This window comes from Cebidichthys violaceus, unplaced genomic scaffold, assembly GCF_023349555.1.
Source record: "Cebidichthys violaceus isolate CVI_PGR_0920_01 unplaced genomic scaffold, fCebVio1.0.p SCAF_15, whole genome shotgun sequence".
Taxonomy (NCBI): Eukaryota; Metazoa; Chordata; class Actinopteri; order Perciformes; family Stichaeidae; genus Cebidichthys; species Cebidichthys violaceus.
This window is the reverse complement of record NW_027176318.1, coordinates 8196728-8210327: the sequence shown is the minus strand read 5'-3', so window position 1 is coordinate 8210327 and position 13600 is coordinate 8196728. Positions and strand designations below refer to the sequence as shown.

General features: G+C 41.4%; 1 protein-coding gene across 2 annotated transcripts in view; it reads left to right on the top strand.

The window, feature by feature from the left end:
• sema5a (sema domain, seven thrombospondin repeats (type 1 and type 1-like), transmembrane domain (TM) and short cytoplasmic domain, (semaphorin) 5A) overlaps nucleotides 1–13317 on the top strand; it is a 109670-nt gene extending 96353 nt beyond the window's left edge. Inside the window, exons 17-23 of one of the 2 annotated variants that reach the window (XR_011102841.1) lie at nucleotides 1620–1829; nucleotides 3918–4088; nucleotides 4316–4471; nucleotides 6355–6399; nucleotides 6994–7205; nucleotides 9591–9813; nucleotides 10962–11048. Coding sequence is in view for 1 of the 2 variants with exons in the window: in XM_068709818.1 (XP_068565919.1) it covers nucleotides 1620–1829; nucleotides 3918–4088; nucleotides 4316–4471; nucleotides 6355–6399; nucleotides 6994–7205; nucleotides 10962–11081 (914 nt within the window). In the remaining variant the exon portion in view is untranslated. Of the gene's footprint in view, nucleotides 1–1619; nucleotides 1830–3917; nucleotides 4089–4315; nucleotides 4472–6354; nucleotides 6400–6993; nucleotides 7206–9590; nucleotides 9814–10961 lie in introns of both variants that reach the window. The other variant, XM_068709818.1, reaches the window with a different exon arrangement.
• Nucleotides 13318–13600: the final 283 nt, after the last annotated feature.

Genomic DNA, 13600 nt, shown 5'->3' with positions numbered 1-13600 from the left:
TATAGATAGAAATAGCACAATGAAACAGAGTGTATAATGGCGTGACGCAGAAGCAGCACGGACACAGAATAAAGACCTCCGCTGCCATCTGAAAAAGTAGATCAAAGTCCAGTTTGTTGAATGAGTGAATCATCAGAGAAGTGCTTGGACAGTGACTGTAATTTCATTGGCGGTGATTATCATTCACTCAAACAGATTAGTTCACTCTCTTCATTCAAAATGGCCAAAAGCTTTCTCTCCTCACTCATTCTGCTCATTTTCACAGCGTTGATTAATGCATACAGTAATTATAGTGTAATAGAAATGACGGCTTCATATTTCATTAGGAATCCTCTATTCGACTCATTCCAGATGAGTGTACACATATTAGTCGTCTGATTTTGTTTGATGAGGGGGAGCGTTTGTGTGTTGACAGGACACACTCAGCTCTCACTGAATCCATCTTTAGAGACTGACAAGAAGTCTGTGAAGAATTAAATGATGGATAACATCTGCACAGGTGTCATTTCTGACGCCATCAATGTGGTATCCCTCTATCTGTCTATGTACTGGTTTGATCTATCGTCTTCATTCTCACTCAACACTACTACTAGTACAATATTTGAAATAAAAAATAGCAAAGCCCAGTTACAGTAATTTTGCTTACTACTGCTACGTTCCTTTACACAAAGAAGACTGCAGCCATGCTCGCAGCTCTGTGAGTCTGTACTAAGGCACAGTGTGCTAAATGCTAACATCAACATCCTCACAGTGACACTGCTAATATGCTGATCTTTGGCATGTATGACCTTTTCTATGTTTAACATCATGCCAACGGTTGCTATTTAGCACTAAACACAAAGTACAGCGGAATGTCATTTTACAGGTATTTGGTCATAAACCAAAGCTTTGGACAAATTTGAAACTTTGGCTTGATGATGGCGCTTGATGAAAAGTTAAGGTTAGAGTTATTACAGTTAGTCCTGAAGGAATCCATCCAATAGTTGTCGAGTTTTCACTCAAAACCACAAATGTGAACCTGGCGCTAGTCATTAAGCTTCATCCACTTGGGACCATGAATGTGCAAAACTGATCAATCACTTGAGCCATGCCACTACCATGGCTACTAAAATGAAGTTTTTGTTTTTATCTGCTAAAAGACATCAGTATAATTTAAAATATGATTTAATAAACAGACACATTTTAAGATTAACAGCGTCTATGAGCCTCTACGCTTTATGCACATAATGTTCCACCAGGGGATTTTTAATTAAATCTGAATCGCTTTTGCAGCATAAGATGACTTAACCACACAAAACATGTAGTGGGCTCTGCTCTTGTCACACAAATCAAGTTAAAGCTGGAGTGGAGTAACAGTAAAAGCTTTAGAGTAACTGTTATCACAAGCTGCTATTGACTCTCTGCCCTCTCCTTGCTCTTCAAAACAAATGTGAACAGTGATGCCAGGAATGGAGGACACATATCATCCGCTTTCTTGCACAAATACAGCAGGATTTCATAGACAGTGATGTCTTAATGCTGACAAAAGCTAGCAATACCACAAGCGTGACATCCAGTCGAAATTGTTTTGACAAAAAGTCAAATGTTCTTTTGTCTTGTCCCCAATCTATTCCCAACAGGAGAGGTGCTTCGCCTTGGGAGGATCTCAGGTCACACGGTGAATGGTGGCTGGTCGTCCTGGAGTTCCTGGGCCCAGTGCAGCAGAGACTGCAGCCGGGGAATCCGTAGCCGGAAGAGGACCTGCAGTAACCCAGAGCCCAAATACGGAGGTCAAACCTGCTTGGGACCACCACAGGAGTATCAGGAGTGTAACATCACACCATGTCCAGGTAAGAAATGCACGTTACAAGTCAGTTTTAGTTGCAAAGACTTACACAAACATCAAACAGAGGACACCGAGATAAGAACATTCACAAGACCAGAAGTCATTTACATGGCCAGCTGTCTTTGTCACTCACACATATAAATACATACTCCTCCACACCATACTCAGGCTATGGTTTGCCATGATTAATGGATAAAGGGTTACCGTGACAAAATTACTTCAAATTGTCGGGAACCACAAAAGAAATCAGTTGCAGATAAGAGGTGTAACAAAGACCCCAATTTACACCAGGAATCGAAGAGACAATCCCTGTGGCGATCCAGTATGTAATTACATTGCAGGGTAATTATGCTGCCAGCTATGGGAGGCCTTGTTCTGTTGTGAAAAGCCCTTAGACAATGCATTTTCAACACTCCTCTAGCGAAAGGCTGAGAGAGGAAGGTTTCCAATTAAAAGAATACTCTGTCTGACTAAGGAAGTAAGCTGTCTAAATGGAAATCCAGTGCTTGACATATAGAACACCTGGCATCCTGCACAGGCGCCAGGCAGACAAGCAGGAATGTTGTCTTAGATGATTATTAATCAATCGTCCTGGAGGAGGGCTTAGGTATCTCACAAAAAGCCTGGATCTGCGAGTCATCTTCAGCAGCCGCGATTTGTCTTCATAACTGCTGCCACGACGTAACCAAGCAAAAAGCCAAAAGAGTGCGCGGCCATCGATACTATTTTACAGCCGGCTAATTCATTCCGTGAAAGTTCACGGCATTCAGCTCCCAACAGTTTGAGGTCGGTCACTTACAGGGTAAAGCTGTTATCAGCTATGAGCTCAGATGAAGGCTTTGGATCTAAGAGCATCAGAATTGCTTTGTTCAGGATGGCTCTGCCTGTGTGGTTGCCACTAATGTTCCCCTTGAGTATAATGTAGAGTGAATGCGCTTTGATTTTCCTGCTCTGCATCACTATGCTAATACATGTAGTACACCTATTCTGGGATGTTGACTGTAATAATACCATAGCTACAGTATGTTGATGAACAACCCCACAATCCTATCCCCCAAAGGAATCGACTTAACCCAGTAGTTATGAATACTAATGCATACTCAATTAGCACCCCTCTGAAAGTGAGATATTACTCTGGGGCTGTGCTGGTAGACCAATTGTAATCCTCCTTTATGGCTAATCCAGTGCTTTTTAAATGTATGAAGGAGAAGGTGTTATGCCACCATCCATCTGTTTTGGAAATAAATGAATCCGTGTTTTTTCTTGCGTCTGTGCCCGAGATGAGACGATCCGTCATCGAGGGCCAGGAATCGACTTATGTGTCGCTTTGTGATAGAGAAATTACACTGAGATGAGAAAAAGCATCGGCAACTTCAATTACCTGCACTGTGCTGCCAGCCATCATCAGGTCTTTAAAAGCAATTCTCAAGTGGTTCCGAAAAGGTAATATCTCTCTGCCACAATGAAGTAAGGTTTTATCGACATGATTGGCAAAGGATATTTCCCTCTGTTGTTATTCACGGCCAAAGATTGCCGCCATTTTATTGCTCTTTCTCCCTATCTTCATGTATTTACGTCTATCTTCTTTGTGTGCTGATGCTGTCGTGAAATTTCACGCGTTTGCCACTTGGCACCACATACAGTTACGAACAACAACAAAGGCATATTGTGATGCTTCATTTATCTTTATTAATCAGAGGAGAGATTGTTGAGTTTGGGGGGGGGGGGTGTCAGGCATTTGTTGTAACAGCTGGATGAAGCACACTTCCTGTCATTTCAAAACACTCGCACACACACACACACACATCTCTAAATTGCTTCATATTTCTGCGTCACGCATCGCTGTTTGAAATGGCTTGGAATGACTTCCAATCACTTGATGTTCAGAGGAAATTGTCTTTTCAAATGACCTGGAACCCAAATCCTAGAAAACACGAAAGCACACATTTGAGGGAACATTCCCCCAGAAAAACAAGAAACTGTGAAATGTTGTGACTGTTTCCTGCATCAATAACAGAAGAAAAAATGTTTATAATCATTCAGTTCTGTTCGCATTAACATAAACAATGCGACACTGATATCCTCGCTTTAGTGGACGGCAGCTGGTCGTGCTGGTCTTCATGGTCCAAGTGCTCCGTGACGTGTGGAGGGGGACACTACATGAGGACGCGCACCTGCAGTAACCCCCCGCCAGCTTATGGAGGGGACATCTGCCTAGGCCTGCACACTGAAGAGGCACTGTGCAACACACAATCCTGTCCAGGTACACACACACAAACGCACGCACACACACCTAAACACACACCTCAATGATAAGTAGCTTAGGGCCTTGACTCGGCCACCAATCCATCACAGGTTCATTGCTTATTTTCTTTACTCTCATGCATGACTAAAATGCAGTTGAGGGGTCACGCGACTCATCCAAACACACTCACACATATGGACACATACTTCACAGGCTGTAAGATATACTGTCAATGCCATTCTCAGAGAGCTGGTCCAGCTGGTCGGAGTGGTCCCACTGTGACTCCAACGGGGCCCAGATGCGTGTGCGTCACTGTGATGTCCTGTTTCCCACTGGTAACCAATGCTCGGGGAACAACAGCGAGAACAGGCCTTGCTCCCCTGACTCCAATTTTATACCAGGTGATCTCACAGACACACACACACACACACACTGCTTCTCTTCTGGGATGTCTTGGCCACTCATGCGTGACTTAATACACAACTTTGAGCACACACACATTCATTCTCCATCACCCACCACCATATGCCCTCAGCGGTAATTCAGTTCATTTCCGAGAATCCTGTGATAATGAAATACGTTAGTGATCCCTCTAAGGGACTCGTATCAGGTCGGAGGTCAGGTTCAGCGGCAGGGCAGCACTTTTTGGGCAAGGTAGGGATAGTTGCTTGCTCAAGGACTCCCGAGTGCGGCAGGTGATTACACGGCGGCGTGAACCCGGGTGCAACACTTAAGGGCAGTCTCATTCCAACAACCCTGCTGCTATATTAGTTTCATTACGAGTCTAGGAGTCTTGTCAGGCCATGTAAAAAGCACTTACACCAGCAGTTTTACTTTTTTTTATGTTGGAAGGAAAGGGGGAAATGGCTCTTGTGTGCTGTTTTCTGTACCTAGTCTTTCAAGCATTTTCTGGCATCCATATTTTTGTGATAATAATGCAACCTTTTTCCGAATGAGTCATTGTAGAGTTAAATAGACAGCTTTTCTGTTAACAATATAAGTGCAGTAACAGTGTAAGATGCTTTTTTTAAAACTGGTAAGACAAGATGAGATGAGATCAACTTAATTGATTCCACCCAGTGATATTGACTTTGTTCTTTAACCCCTTCCCCCCTTACTTTTGGTATGCTATTCAAGCTGTCCATTCACTTGTATTGTGTTTTTCGAAATGGACATTAGCTGCTTATTTGATGGTGATGAGAATATAAAACTGATACAGAGATGATCCTTTGCATGTAAAGTGCGCCTTTTTGACCCGTTGCCCACATGAAAGCCATCATTTTATTGTAACTATTTAATCTATTTTTTTTATATATATAATAAATCTCGCAAGGTAAGGCTGAAATAAAAAAGACTTATGGAAAATGAAAGACCCTCCCCTGCCCTGTTCCCCCCAAAAGTAATAAAAAATAAAATCTAAATCTAAAAACTTTTTAAATGCCAAAATCACTCGTGTGCTGTCTGTGATATGTCTAGTTACAGTTGCTAAGCTGGAATAAGTCAATCAATGTGGGGATGGGTGTAGCAAACAGTTAGTTGAACAGTTAAATAAATTAAATAAACTCTTTTTGAAAGACTGAAAGTTCAGAAAGTCAGTCTAAAACATAAAAATACTCACACAAACCATTAGTATTGATATATTGTTAGACAGGCATCTCCTTATTGACAACCAGTAATGCAAGACACCCTAGAGCATTGATCTGTGCTGCACAGAGATCATTAAAACCCCTTCATTTAACAAAGGACGCTTATGTTATTAACATTGAATCACTGCAAACACTAAAACTGCTATAAAATGTAAATATTTGGGAAAAGAAGTTTTTGCATGGCTAGATTCCTGGAGGTCTTAAACTTCAGGAATCATTCTTGTGGCTTTAGAATAAACATTTGATTGAAACAAAAATGTGTAACCTTTCTGTATTAATTAGCAGAGATATAATAATTATGCAAACCCTTCACAGGTCTTTATAGAATTACCCATTTGCCTTTATACCTTACATCCATCCCCTTTAATGGGAAAGGTAGTCCATTAAGGTTCATTAGATACGTCTTGTACTTCATTTCCTTTAATGAGAGCTGATACTTTTCATAAACCACTCCAGGTGCCACAGTCGTGATTAGCTTGTAGGTTTTTTACGATAATCTGTTCCATATTGGGTACAGCTTTCATTTCCACACTCAACCTTCAAGGGTACAATGTGTCATGCTAACAGGAGTGTATGTGTAATGTACATTTTTTTAACCCTAAATATGCTGCCTTTTGCCGTTTCTTTGCCTTTGTCAGAAGTCTCGATTGCACGCTCCAGTCAGGAGGAGAGGCGCTGTGGAGGTAATTTGTGTGTGTGTGTGTGTGTGTGTGTGTGTGTGTGTGTGTGTGTGTGTGTGTGTGTGTGTGTGTGTGTGTGTGTGTGACACCTGCATAAAAACATATGCAGCATATCAGTTATTATATTAGACTACCATTTTACTGGCAGAATGATTGCTTAATTGCTTAATATAGCAGTATAAATATGTATATATATATATATATATATATATATATATATTCAAATCTTTTAAATCTTTAAATTTTGGCTTGCAACAGACACTTTTATAAAGTATAAAGTAACACAGAAGAATTAAACTATAAATTACTTTACTGTAAAATAAAGCTGATGGGTACAATTTTTAAATGAAAGTTGCATGTGAATGGCAGATATAAACAGGGCCAAACGTGCACATCTTTCATCAGTTATACAGTCCCACTTGCACACAGTATGAACAATAAAACAGAAAGAGAAAAGTACTAAGAGAAGTGTCTTTTTTATTGCAGAACACTCCATCATTACCATATGAATTGCAGCTTCAATTACCAATTTCACCATGTGAACTGATCGAGAATTACCTCCATCCTACTTCTCCACCCTTCTTTCCTTTCTTCCAGACTTTAACCTCTTCCACATGATCGCCGTGGGGCTCAGCAGCTCGATCCTCGGCTGTCTGGTTACCCTGCTGGTCTACTCGTACTGCCAGCGCTACCAGCAGCAGTCTCACGATGCCACCGTCATCCACCCCATTTCAGCCGCACCGCTCAACACCAGCATCACCAACCACATCAACAAACTGGACAAATACGACTCGGTGGAAGCCATCAAGGTCTGTGGACAGGTTTGCACTGGGGTTGACTGCGGGTCACACTTGACTGATGTCCAGATGTGTAGAGGCAAAGCAGCAGTTTGTAACATTTCCTTACTGTTTGACCTAATCAATTGATGTCACACTCCCATTCCCCGTCGTTGAGCAACGGTTTGCCTCTTCCTCCAGTGTCAGTTGTGATTAAATACAGTTCTTACTGCATGACTCTTAGTGTCACGCCACCTCCTGTCGTGCACTGACACTCTCTAGTTGTGTAACAGATAGACAGTTGTGCGTATATCTTCTCTCCGTGTGCTCCTCTGCTGTGTGTCTCAGTGTGTGACTTTGTTCTGTGTCAGTGGTCATACACTGCTTTCTCATAACATACTAATGCAATTACTAATCGGTGCGTGGGAAGGTAATCGGCGAAGATGCTCTGCATCTGCACATTTCCCTGCTTAGACAGGGGGTTTTTTTGTGTGTAATTATTGCGTCCAAAATTGCAGACAGTCCGATGCACCAGATGCAGTGACAGAGATCCAGCTACTCTCATGGTACAAACAGCCTCTCATCCACTGATACATCAGGCTTTTAGTGCCAGTCTGAGCTGGTGATTAGTGCTTGTCCACAGTTACACTGTGCCACAGCTGGGCTGTTTTTAAAGGTTCCCAGTGATGTGTATTATAGAGGCTTTTGATAACTTCTACACCCTGTGCATTGTTTACACGAAAAAGAAGCTTTACAAGTAATGAATATGGTTGCATGATTTAATACCAATAAAGTAATTTGCCCCAAAATATTCTTGGCAATTACATTTGTAAGACAGTCTGGCACTAGCAGGCCCCTTAAAGGCATTTGTACCTGTTGATCTTCCTGCTGATGAGCAGCTATAGGGCATGCAAGGCTACATGGCATAAATCATAGAGAGAAGCTACAGCAAGCTGCCTCCTCCCCCCTTACTGTAGTTACCGTTGCTATGTCTGTGTGCTTTCCAATTCCACATTGCAGATATGCAGTTTACAATAATAATAGTCGCAAATTTACATTTTGACATTTTTTTTAAATAATGGATTTTATTAGCTGTTGTTACAGTATCGTGTTTTTTTCCCTCTGTGGCTGACTTTTTAACATTTCCCAGCTGACTTGTTTTACAACAAGTCTTAAATATACACTTGATAGCTATATATGTGATATTACACTGACAGACTGAGGATAAAGCATGTCTAGGCAAAAAGTCAAAGAATAAGACAAGTTAAGAAGTAGCATTGTTTTTGTATTGCAGTGTGGAGCTAGTTACTCCTGTCCTAGTATTATAAGTATGATCCAAACACTCCCTGCTGCTTCGCTCACTTGTTCACTTTTAATATGACAAAAAGGCTTTAAGACGAGGACTAACCATAGGCCTTTTTCACAGACATTTTGACTTGTCATAGAAGAGATTGCACAGGTGTTACTAGTAAACCGCGTTAGAGGAGACAAACACACCGTTTCCTCAAACTTTTGCTCTTGTGTTTTGTGTTTGGACAGGGTTGGAAACATCACCCTCCAAGCTTTTTCCCTTTGATACAGCCTCATACGCCCTTCAAAATGAAGGGAAATGCAAAGCTTGTTTAGCACACAGTCTATTGGTATTCTTTAAAGTTTTACACTGAAACTCAGCTTGGTATTATAACTTGTTTTTATTACAGTGCTGATAAATCAGCAATTTTTGGCAGGATTTCGATTTGTGTTTGATATCCTGTCAGAGGAAGTCTTCAAAATCAGACATATTATATAAACTAAGTGAATACCTGGAACTCTGTTTGCAAAAACTACTTATCAGATATGAAAGTGTCACAGAGTGAGAACAGATCCTTTGGCTCGGAGCAAACATCTCTGAATGTAATTTCATTGCAGAATAAAGGTATGAGGAGCGTTCATCTGTCATGCAATTAGAGTCAGACGCATAGAGCATAATTCAGTTTGTCCAATTGCAGATAGAGGCGGATATGAATATAGACAGACGATGTGGAAATACAAAAGGATCTGCATGAAAAATGATCTCTGTCTAATTTTCCAAAAGCACATTTTGTCTCCAACCCTCACTCACAGAGTCTAAACCGTTTGGTTGTTGCAGTGAATATTCAACCACTAAGTGAACCAAAACTGAATATGCCTCCTTTGAGCGTTTATAGGGAGGAATGATGAACACTTGATGCCAGATTTGAGAGTTTTTGGCTCAAATCTTTATGTTTATCAGTCATTACGTTTGTTATGTATTTCCAGCTGTCTAGTTCATGATCACAAACCTAAGTCACCATGTAGCTGCAGTTTTATGTACAGCTACAGGGTGACTGTTTAGGCCAAGACAGAATACGGCCTTAGGGTTACTTTGAGGATGATTCTTGCCCATTCCTCTCCTTGCAGCCAGATGTATCGGTACTCTTGCCGTTGGACGACCCAGCCATGCACCAGCCTCTCTCTGCTAACATGGGGGTGTCAATGCGTGGCCTGGAGATTTTCTACTAACCTCTACAACATCACGCCTCTCGATCCCCCCCAACAACTCTTTGACCCCAACCACCACTACTTCCTCTTCCCCACTGTGCCCTGCCCTTCCACTTCCTGTGGCACTTCCTGTGTTTGGCAGGTTGGAGTACAGACTCTAGTTTCTCTTTCTCTGCTCGGACCCCTTCATCCCTCCATCACCCCCCTCTCTCCCTCCCGGCTTGTGAGAAGGCAGTGTATCCCTCCTTTGTTTTTTCTCTTTCAAAAAGTGCCTCCATTTGCATGTTTTTTTTCATGTTCGTCTTTCTTGTTTTGTCCTCTATTTTTACTTGATGGTTTATTTGATGGGTTAAGAAAGAAAATCCATTGTTATGCTGTTTATTATGCTCCTCTGTTACCTCTCTATCACTAATGCCACTTCCTAGATTAAGCACATTTTGTTTACTGCACCAAAAACTCAAATGTAATCATTCATCTGCCAATTAAAGAGGTTTGAGGCGGGAAGACAAAGTAGATCATGCTAATAAGCATTGTAGCACAGCTGTTTAAAAGCAGCCATGGGGCCACCTGCAGAGACACATAACCGTCGCCGGGGCTGCAGTGGTGTTGATTACATTCCCTTTGTGTGCAAATCACATAATGGGAAAGAAGCAAAATATGAGTTTTTTTTTTTTTTTGTCCAGCACACTCGTTCCCTATCAGTGTCGGTTGGAAACATCCATCAACAGCAACTGCAGCATCATCAAGTGTTCAATTACACTGCCCCAAGGGACTCCCAGCACACACACACTCTCCAACAGACTGCATATGAACGGATCCATTTGGCAAATTGCTGATGCCGTATTGAGCACCACATCAGAAGCTCCTTCCATGTTTACTCTGTCACGCGGGGACAGAGAAGATGCCCCCATGGCGCTTCCTTATTGTTTAACAGAAAAGAGACTCACTCTTGATCAATTTTTATGGCTTAGATTGTCCTAGAGGACCAACAATTGGAGGGCCATAAAAACTGCTGATGCTGGGTATTAGAGATGACAGAGGTGGACATACGGACATGCATCAAAATAATTTAGCCCTGTGGTGGCTTATCATTTTTCCAGCCTGTTTGCAAACGCTTTGACCTTGCTCTGTGAAATGTATGTTTCATTCACTGAGCGACCTCTCATTGATTTGTGTTGCTCCTTTTTTTTCTTTTTTGGGCTAGATGGATTTGCTTTTACCTTGCCATCTGGGCTAAATAACCCCTTGATCCGTACTGACTCCCCTCCGTTTTTGTTTTTTTATCCACAGGCCTTCAACAAAAACAATCTGATTCTGGAGGAAAGAAATAAGTACTTCAACCCACAGCTTGCCGGGAAGACCTATACAAACGCATACTTCACCGACCTCAACACCTATGATGACTATTAAGCCTATATTTGGCAGTTCAGACTCCATACCTGGGACACCAACCCTATCATCCATTTTGACTGTATTCTTTTCTTTGTGCTTTGTATTGAGATTCGTGACACCATGCGGGGGATAGTCCCACTCTCAGACTCTATGGCAGCTGGTATGTAATGAAAACAGACACGCGGTGTTGCCAACAGAGTGAAATGCCCACTTTCTCTCAGGTGCCTTGGGGTACACTCGGAAAGTTCAATTTTTGTGGGCAAACTTGCCTTGCCTCTCACTGAGAAACTGACGACTGGAATTCCCAATGTGGACAAAAAAGGGAACGATTCAACTCAACTCAAAGAGACTGGGAAATGATGATCGCCTTCTAACTTTCCTGTGACGCCTCTAAAACAGACCTGTATTTGTAATGATGGGAAATAACCACAAAACCGCTTTGCATGACTTCATCTGACGTGTTTTCTCTGACGTTCTGTTTCGTTTTTTGCATGGTTGATCGCATTCCAGGGTTTGGGGACTCGCAAGCAGTGTTTTTTTTGCTGGTCTTTGATTCAGGACTGGTTTTGTAAGTCATAAAAACAAAGACTGTGGTGATGCCTGATGGCTATTACCATTTACTGCTGCAGCGATCTCCAGATGGATCAATATCCACCCCAGTCCTAAAATCAGGATGTAGATATTTGAAGTCTGTGGTCAAGTTTGTCCACTTTTTTTCTGTTACAAGCTCTAGCAGCTAGCAGTGATTAGTGTACCATTTATTTTGCTTTTTATTTTTTTCTTTTATAATTTTTTTTCTTTTAAAGGTAAATACGTTTTGTACAGAATGTTAAGTTTGAAGCCTATGTCCGTAGTTTTTCTAAATACATTTATTCAATGTCTCAAGTGTTTAAAGAATAAAACATTTTCTTTTGAAAAGAAAGAAGTTCATGTGCATTCTGACAAGTAATCAGTAGTATTCATATCAGCCTACATCAAGTTAAGTCTTTGTCACCGTACTTTTTATATTTTTTGTAAAACAAAAAATAATGTTTTTGAATTTTGATAGTGTTCGCTATTCCTTTGGCTTCTGAGTTAAATACGTAGTTTGTGAGAGCAGGATGTTTAGGCATTTACTGTACAGATGGAGCGTAGCAAAGGCTTCTCTCCTGAACCCCAACTGGAGTGCCACCCATGTACTATGAGATGAAATCCATTCATTAAGTTGAGATATTTCTGTTCAGACTGTACAACCAACTATAAGGTTGTTCAATAGTTCAGTTGAAACTAACTCTTTTTAAGTTTGCTTGTGTTACTGTGCATAAATTAAAAATCTGCTTCGTACACAACAGACTTGTCAAAGTGTGAGTTCTACAGATTCATTTTTAGAATATCTAATTTGTAGAGCTTTGATGCCCTCGCTCTAGTCAAATTTGACTTTCTCTGCTGCTCTTATAAATGACCTGAAGATGGCTTCAACCAGAGTGAAAGCAGTTACAAGTGTGGGACACTGCTGTCCTGTGTGGTTTTCTCTGACAACTTTGAAGACTTTGATGTTCCTCGAGGAAAGTACTGTTATACGACAGCACGGTGAGCACGCACCAGCACTTCATAAATCACTCAAAACCGGAGTAGAAGAGTCCCTACACCCGACTTTTAAAGGAGACTTCAGCACTGCCCTGCAGTGACAAATGGCATCAGCAGTAGGAGAAGGATAGCTGAAGGATACAAATCGCGCAAGGCAGCAGGGTAAAGGTGGAGCAGGGCGATGTCTGAAGACCAAACTCTAATCTGTATGACGGCGTGTAACACCACACACAGTGCTGTTCTCCATCAACCTTCAACTTGACATCCCATCTGTGTGCTGAGGGTAATGGAGGGGGTGTTATTAATCACCCCGCCGTTTGGTCAGTTTGAGGTAAGGGGGGGGGCTGATTCAGCCCGATGTACAGCCCAGCTCCGTGTGACTCCAGATAATCAATCTGTCCACCTTGAGTTCATTCTTACTACCTGAAAAAGCAATGCAGACACACAGATTGCACATATGCACATAGTTTATAGGGGCTGGAGGACAGTGGGTGTATGTGCAAGTGTGTGCACATGCAGGGCTCAACAATCAGGTTTGTCCGAAATAAGATTAGCTGCAGGAATTAAACGCATTGTTTTTTTGTTTTTTTCCGGAGCTGATGTTGAATGTTTGTTGCTTTGCATCTATGAGACACGGTTTCCTAGTTCTGATTAATTTACATAAATAAAGATGAAACGTGACAATTAATTTTAGTCTTTGTGGTTATTTGATAACCGCTAATGAATAAAAACATTTGTATACAAGCAAGTAAAATATTTACCTTGGGCAAGTAGCTATTTGAAAAAAAAATTCAATTATGTTTGTCAAAGGTTGGAAAGTGGTGGGATTACTCCCTCATCGGTTATCCCTAAAATAATTGACCTACCAAACCTTTATTGATGAATAATCACTGAATGCACACATAATGTATATTTCCTACACACACAGACACACACTCAAATCTACAGCCAGCCAAGTGAAGCTCCTACAG